The following is an 8,163-nucleotide window of genomic DNA, read 5'->3' as shown; positions in this document are numbered from 1 at the left end:
ACATTCCTCAATTGTTATTTGTATAAACGATCTTGAGATATACAACACACAGGTTTATAAAGATGCTATTTAACCTGAATATGGAAACTCCTAAATACAAATGTGTCACAGTTCTAAGAAAAGACATTTTTATTTAAATAGATCACCAATATCCAGCAGTCTTTGGTTCACAAGTTTTTTTTCTACCAGAAAACAAATTCATCAAGCATAGTATTTCAACTTCCAAACAAGCCTCTAACTATCTGAACAAATAAATCATAAACAGATATGTCTCTTTGCATCTAAACTTTTTATCAATATATATATAGAAAACTGTATTATAAAATTTAAATACTGACTTTTGTTCACTGTATTCCTTTCATAAGTTGTTTATTCTGACTTGAAGAAAAATACACTGTAAGCTGCCTGCACAGCCATATTGCATTCTCTCATATGTTTTTGACACGAAGAAGACACTGACGTAACTTACTTCAAAAGTTAATTCTAGTCTACTAACAGTCTACTCCGTTCTGTAGTTCATTTGCAAAGTTTACAATCTATACATATGTATATGTATTGTGCATTTTGAAATACACTACACGCGAAGAAGAGTTCAAGTGGGATAAATGAATATAACTTCGAAAATTAAAGCTCCAAGTGTCATAACAACATTCTCATTTCCTTTCAATTAAATAACATTACCATAAGAAGATAACACCACAAAATGTACCATACACCAGATTTAAAACACTCTATCGAAACAACTACACATGTACAGAAAAAGCCTATGTTATAAGTTCTGTGTTGCCAAAGTCCTCCCTCCCCCTTCAATTCAAGTTATTATGATGAACTTTATTCTTCTGGGGTCTTTTTTGCAAAAATCAATGTATTTTTCATTCTGTCAGGGTAAAAAAATTAGGTTTTGTTGGTGCCTTCTAACTAGTAGAAAGTTACACAAATTTACAAATGAGTGACTTGTGTATTCATGCATTTGTTTTCTTTTAGCGACTCTTTTTAACATGAAAAAGGGCTCCGTGAAATTACTTAACAGTTCATATAACAAACTAAGAAGAATGATACTGTAACATTTACAAGTTATGTTATATTCATTCTGTTTTGTTTTTATAAAGCATGTTACTAGGCAAAAACAACCTAGTGATTTATGTATAGCTGAAATACATTTGTGTATGATCTATAGGATTATGGTTATTAGCACTTGAAAGTAACACGGCAAATGATTGGTAAATTATCACTAAGGCAATAACTTTAATGAAACTGGATTATTAAAAGATATACACTAAAGAGCACATACATGCAATTTTAGCAGAAGCAAAAAAATAAAGTTAAAGAAAATTAGGAATGTATGAATTTTGAGATTTTCTTAAACTTAATCAGTTTGGACCAAATAAGTCTCCTCCTTACAATCTTAAAAGATTAATAAAGAAAAGAAAAAGTTAAATCCAATGCTTGTATTCAATGAAATTTATCACTTCTGCTTTTCACAGACCACCCCTTAAAATACTCTTCAGAAAATAATTCATAAATAACACAGTTCTTTCAAAATAGGCATTACTTATTTGCAATTCTAATATTCCTTTAATAAAAAAAAAACAACAGAAAATAGAAAAATGAATTCCTTATTAAAAAAATCATAGAATGCTCAGAGTTCATATTCCAAATGACTAAATAAAATAAAACAGTGGACACTGTGTTATTATTCTACAGGTCTTGTCTAACAAGTACTCCAACACTCAACAACATCGGGAACTATCAGAAGCATTTTCAATTATTTGGAATGATCAAACATTTAATTTTTTAAAACAGTTATTATCAATTTTTTTTTATTGCTATAACTTACATATTTTATTTGTTATCAAACCAAAACTTTTAAGTATTCTCCCATTACACTATTTGTTCTAAATGGCTCACTTATAAGATATAAACAAGATGCAAAGTTTATAACTGTACATTAATTTTTCAATATTTTTTGCAATGCATTTTCAAATTTTCCTGAATAAATGTACTTTAAGTTATTAACACTCATTCCCTATTACATGTAAGACAAGAAAAACCAGCTTAAAAAATCTTTGTTCTGAGAATGGTAAGGTGGTGTCAATCACTTACACTTAATGAGCAATCATTTAACTTCTTTGAAAATGTTTTGGTTTTTAAAACTTAACTTCTTGCCATCTTAAAAACTTTCTGCTCTTCTATCAATAACCTACCCATAATAAAAACATACAATCTATCCAGAACTTCTTCGGTGCTAAAACTTCAGTCTTTCTTTCCTCCTAACTACTTTCATACTAAATAAAAACAAAAACCAGAGCTTGACAGATTCTGTAAGACAATAAAAAGCTGACAATGAAGGCACAAACTCTAGTACGTTCACTCTCTTAAGGCATTCAAGTGACAGTTGCAAAGTTTTTCACTGGAAACTTTAATTCAAATTCCTTAAACCTTTTTAGCTTCAAATTAGTTTCGATAAGACTTTCTCAGTAGGTTGTTCTGAATCTCTGTTTCTAACAAGAGACTCTTAGCACAACCTATTAAAGGTGCATGTTTTAGTCTAATAAGATATATTCACCTACATCTAAAATCCTATAGCTAAACCTAAAAACAGACAAGAGACATTACAATGGACACAAATAAACACCTTATCAACACACTTGAAGTGGGAAAAACACTGAGGAAAAACAATCTTGGCTCAGTCCAGAGCTGACTCAAAGCCAAACATTTAAACATCACAAAAAATAATGACATGAAACAATCTTTCTATATCCATTCAAAAAGAAAACTAAAGTCCTAATAAACAGTGTCTTAAGTTACAATATTTAAATGGCTGCCACACCCAAAATTTTCTTTTCAAATATAATAAAACTAGAGAATAGTGTTCTAAAAATCTACATTACTTCTAAATCTCTGTTAACGGGGCAATGGCAGCCATTTATGAAAAAAATTGCATTCACTCAGCTCTCATTTCTCTTAAGTTAATAACAACGGACACACACCCAAATCAGGTATGTCCAGATATAGAATCTCGACAAATAACATTCTCTCAGCTTTTAAAAATAGCCTTTGGGATCAATAGTAAAATAAAGGTACTTCTCTGAAAAGTGTAAAACTGCTTTCTTTAAAGATGCTAAGGAATTTCACTTCAAAAATAAAATAAAGCAACAATTTTCAGTCTTGATCTTCTGGATCAATAAAGAAGGGAGCAGAAAGGAGTTTAGGGTCATCGACACCTCCACTTGATATGTGGAACAATCTGAAGATGGATACCCTTTTATTCCTCTTAATTCAGATCTGGAAAAGTATAACACATCAAAAAATGTAGTAAAATTGATACACAAGCTTAACAAAATTATGTCTTCATAAGGTCGATATGATCACATAGTTTCATATTTCATGTTATATTTACAAAGATAGATATTTTGAAAATACATACCATGTAATTAATAAATCAAATTTTAATATTATACAAGTTTTAAGCTCTTAATCTTATAAGGAAATATTTAAAATTGCTACTCCCACCTGTCACATCCTCTCTTTCACGAAATGTCAATAATTCTCTCTCTCTTATGATTTATACTATATTAGTTTTAACTGACAGAAAGCCAGTTTTAATCTATCAAATGACATATTATTATTGTTTTCTGTTTAGAGCATTGTCTATTTCTTTGTTTAGTTTCAAATTCCTTTTCAGGGGAATCACAATGAAGAGTTTAGCTAAATTTTTAAAGGCTCTTATCTCGTAGCCAGTAAAATTATGATAATTATAGAACAATGTTTGCTTTCTTTCATGTTATTATCTGTGTTCTTAGGTGCAGTATTTAATTAAATAAAAAATTATTTAGTGTAGTAGTACCATTAATATAAAAAAGTAGACTTAAGTTTCATTGACAGTTGACAGAAAAACAAACAAACACAGTAAGTACTAAGTTTCTTCTTTTTCATACGTGTTCTTTACTTATTAGGTTAGATAAAGTTAGATTAGGTAAAATGATGAAAAATAATAATAATTCTTCACGAGGCATGCTCTTGAGCAGCTCTTGCATTACATAATTCAATACGGTAACATGAGTTGCACATTCACAGTGTAATTTACAGCTTCGTGGGATTATTAGTTAGACATGGTTCAAAGAGAAATAAAACCCTAAAATTAACTATAAATAGATGTAAATTTAGGATAAACAATTGTGGTTTCCTGTTATAAATTTCCAGTCATTCTAAAAAGAAAAAAGGGTAATTTACATTTATATCTTAATTTTTTATGGTGGCAACAAGGTAGGTCAAACTGACTGATTTTATAACGAGTTATGGTAAATAAATTAACAAATACATTAGTTTTTCTGAAAAAAAATATGATATTTATTTAGGAGGTTTTAGAGATTATGCAAATGAAACTTAGATGAAGAAAAGTATTTTTAATCTTAACATGAAAATCACTTTGCAGTTAAAGCATTCAACAATTGGATCTATACATTTACAGACAAATTTTTTGTAAAAATACTTAATTAAAAATTTCGAATTTTTGTCTACAAAAGACTTGTAATGTTTACTGAAAGTCTGCCGAATTTCTTGAATATACATTAAGTACTTTCAGAGTTATATATACTGAAGTTTGCAAGTTACTTACACGGTGGTTACAAGATTGTGTAAAATACATGAGCCCATTGCAAAACATTTAAGCTGTTTTCATTTATGAAACACCAGGTTTACATTCCTCAAAATGTATGCATGTCATTTCCAACCATACAAGAAATTTTTGAAATCCTATTATAACACAAAATTTCATCACTAAAGAAATAGAATGTTATGTTGATAAATTTCAAACAAGTATGTTAACTCACAGTTAAAATACCATCTTGACATTAATTACACAAATATCTTGATCAGTTCAGCAGGAAAGAGCATGTTAGGTGTAAAAAGACAATATATTTTATTTGGTTTACTGATTTTGTTGAATTACGTAGTTGTTCAATACAAATATACAACAAGAAAAGACTACAAATTTTTCAACCATATAGCTGTGCTTGTGTGTGTGAGTTGTACACATAATAAAACCTCATGTCAAACTTTATACCAAACAGTAGTTTCTCACTTTAGTTAAGTTAATTTGGACTGTATCCATGATGGCCATCTTGTCCACTGGTGGCAATTGTTACTGGAACTCCAGTGTTTGTAGGATCCTACAATAACACAAATGAAAACTCTTTAACATTTATTTATCTGCATCAATATATGTTGAGAGTGGAAAATCTGTATCAGTAAAATAATAGAAACATTATATGATCTGGTCAATTCAACCATTATTGTATAAATTTTGACAATGAAATTACAAACCTTTCTTTTAAAAAGTTGAATCGGCTGAGTTTGTGACCTGAAACCGACTTTTATAGTTTCCAAACTATAACTTTTAATATGTTTTGTGTACCTTCACAAAATTTTGCAAGCTTTCAGTAAGCATTAAGTCTTTTGTGGGCACTTAAAATTTCACCATGAATATATGGAATCAAAGTACTGACATGTTAAGGTTAAAAATATTTTTATTTATCTGAAAATTGTCAAATTTCATTTGCATAGTGTCCAAAACCTTCTAAATAAATTTCAAATGTTCTTTTCAGTTAAATTATACATTTTTCTGTTATTTTCTCCACTCTTAACTTTATAGGATTTGACAGACCTGGTAACCACCATAAAAAATTAGGATATAAATCTAAATTATCCTTCTTTTCTTTCTAAAATAGCTTCAAATTGTCACATGAAACTACATTTGTTTATCCTAAGTACATTAAAACTCATGACAGTATACATATGTTTCTACTTAAGTTTTATTGTCCTTTGAACTGTGTCTAACTAATAGTCCAGCTACACAAGTTGTAAGTCATTTGGCAAACAAGTAGCTCACATTACCATATCAAATTACGTAGGCAGGAGCTACTTGTGTGCCTATCTTGTGAACATTATTATTACTACTATTCTCTATATTACCTGATCTAGCCTTATCTAAGTTAAAAAGTTTCCTATATTTATACATTAGTTACTTTTATAATAATAAGTAAAGAATACACATGAAAAACAAGAAATATAGTACTTAACAGATTTTTTTTTTTTTTGCTGTTGACTGTCAATAAAACTTAACTATTTTTTTATACTAATGGCACTACTGCACTAAATAATTGTTTACTTAATTAAATAATGCACCTAAGAACACAGAATAATAACAAGTAAAAAGCAATGTTCTATAATTATCATAATTTTTCTGACTTTCTATGAGATAAGAGTCAGTTAAAAATTCAGCTAAGCTTGTCAATGTGTTTCCCCTGGGAATTAAGTTTGAACTGGAAGTAAAATAGAAAATTCTCTATACAGAAAACAATGCAATATAATATGTCATTTGATAGATTAAAACTTTGGCTTTCTATTGGTTATAAATAATATAGTATTAAACGTCAGATAGAACTATTGGGAATTTGTGAAATATAGGATTTGACATGTGGGCATAGCAAGATGGTCCTGATTTTCTAGTTTATGTCTATGTAACCCAAATAAGATTGAAGGCTATAACAATTATGCTTTGCCTGGGTAATAACAATATCATAATGAGTAATGTATGTTAAATTCCATACTTCTTGTAGGAGAGAGTAGAGGGAAGACCTAGAGAACAAATGTCACAATTATCATACCAGCAGAAATTGTTTAAATATTTTCTTACAAAATTGAGAACTTAAAACTTGTATAATATTACAATTTGGATTATTAAATACATTTTAAAGCCAAGTTTATTCTTTATGATACCATGATAATTAAATTTTGAATGTAACTTAGTAAGACCTTTGTGACATGCTCAGAAAAGGACGTCTGTATGGAAAGAGTTAATATCTTATTAATCACTATAATTTAACATATACAAGTAAAAGAAATAAATACACACCATGTGTAATAGAAGAAAAATAAAGAAGCATTAATTATTTGTGAAATAAAAGCTACATGTTTTTTAAGTTTGAAAAAATTCTCGTGCAGTATTTCACACAATGATGGACACACGAGAGGTTGAAACGTTGTAATAAAGTTAAATAAAAATAAACAATCCACTCAAAAGCTGTATCTCTGGACTTTATTTTTAATTTTATAGTTCTATTGCCTGACTTTTACAGCATACAGTTTATTTCTGCATGAATCACTAGACAAAGATATTATCATTTTCCCATATACTCTTATGCTGTGCTTGTGAAGTTTGCATTTGTCCCTCAGTGAGCTAAACTTTGTCAAAATTTCTCTAGCTTCTTGGCAAAAAAAAAGAAAACATCTAACCTTTCAAATTTACATTTTAAAACATAAATAATACATAATTCACTAAAATAAGATGTCTAAAACCAACTATGATATAACTGTCTACCCAAAATATAATTAAGTTATAAAAATTGTTAAATGGTATGAGCATCAACTTCCTTACTGCCAATTTATAAAACCAATATAACTTGTAATGCATATTGCCATCAATTTCAAACTGTACATTGGACCTTGTTTATAGACTGTTTCAAAAATAAGATAAACAGTGTACATGCTGGGATTTTGAAGGTATGCTAGCTAAAAGAGGAAAACACTTGAGTGCACTCACAAGTCAAGTGACAACAAAAGTGAAGATTGGGTATTTCCTGCACATTTTCTTTTGAAATTAAGATATTAAAAATTATATAATATAAAGAGTTGAATTATAAATTACATTCTGATGCTAAATGTATTGACACACATTAAAACAGTTATTTTAAATTTTGAAAGTAACTCTCTTGAATATGTCACTTGCCAACAATCAAGCCTTACTATTCATCATGACACTGTGTGCTATAGGCAATGCTTAGTGATGTATATTTTGTTTTATATCAAAATGAAACAAATTAATAACATTATGGAATTTGCATCCTAAAATTTGTGTGTACATCTGAAAAATAACTGATGTTGCATTATGAAAAACTTGTTTCTAAATATTCGAAAAAAAACCTTGATATTCAGTCCTTAAAATTTGAAACATTCATTAGAAAGATACCATAGAATGAGTCATATTTTCTGTAACTACTACTATGTGGCAGGAAATGTGAATCAATTTTATATGTAGAAATTATAAAAATTAAACAGCAACACCTTAGAAACTCCTGAGCTACGTTTTTTAGCATGTACATA

At 28.8% G+C, this 8,163-nt stretch overlaps 1 protein-coding gene across 8 annotated transcripts in view; it reads right to left on the bottom strand.

Annotated features, from left to right (window-relative positions):
- Positions 1 to 1,105: 1,105 nt before the first annotated feature.
- LOC106458387 (RNA-binding motif, single-stranded-interacting protein 1-like) overlaps positions 1,106 to 8,163 on the bottom strand; it is a 133,749-nt gene continuing 126,691 nt past the window's right edge. For all 8 annotated transcript variants that reach the window (XM_022380810.1, XM_022380473.1, XM_013917931.2 and 5 more), the window contains 2 exons: positions 5,084 to 5,171; positions 1,106 to 3,285 (listed from right to left, as the gene is read on the bottom strand). In XM_022380810.1, the coding sequence (XP_022236518.1) occupies positions 5,094 to 5,171 (78 nt within the window). In that variant the 3' untranslated portion in view covers positions 1,106 to 3,285; positions 5,084 to 5,093. The remainder of the gene's footprint in view (positions 3,286 to 5,083; positions 5,172 to 8,163) is intronic.

The sequence above is a fragment of the Limulus polyphemus genome, unplaced genomic scaffold (assembly GCF_000517525.1).
Source record: "Limulus polyphemus unplaced genomic scaffold, Limulus_polyphemus-2.1.2 Scaffold0, whole genome shotgun sequence".
Classification (NCBI taxonomy): domain Eukaryota; kingdom Metazoa; phylum Arthropoda; class Merostomata; order Xiphosura; family Limulidae; genus Limulus; species Limulus polyphemus.
Note: the sequence above shows the minus strand (reverse complement) of the source record. Positions and strands in the feature narration are given on the sequence as shown.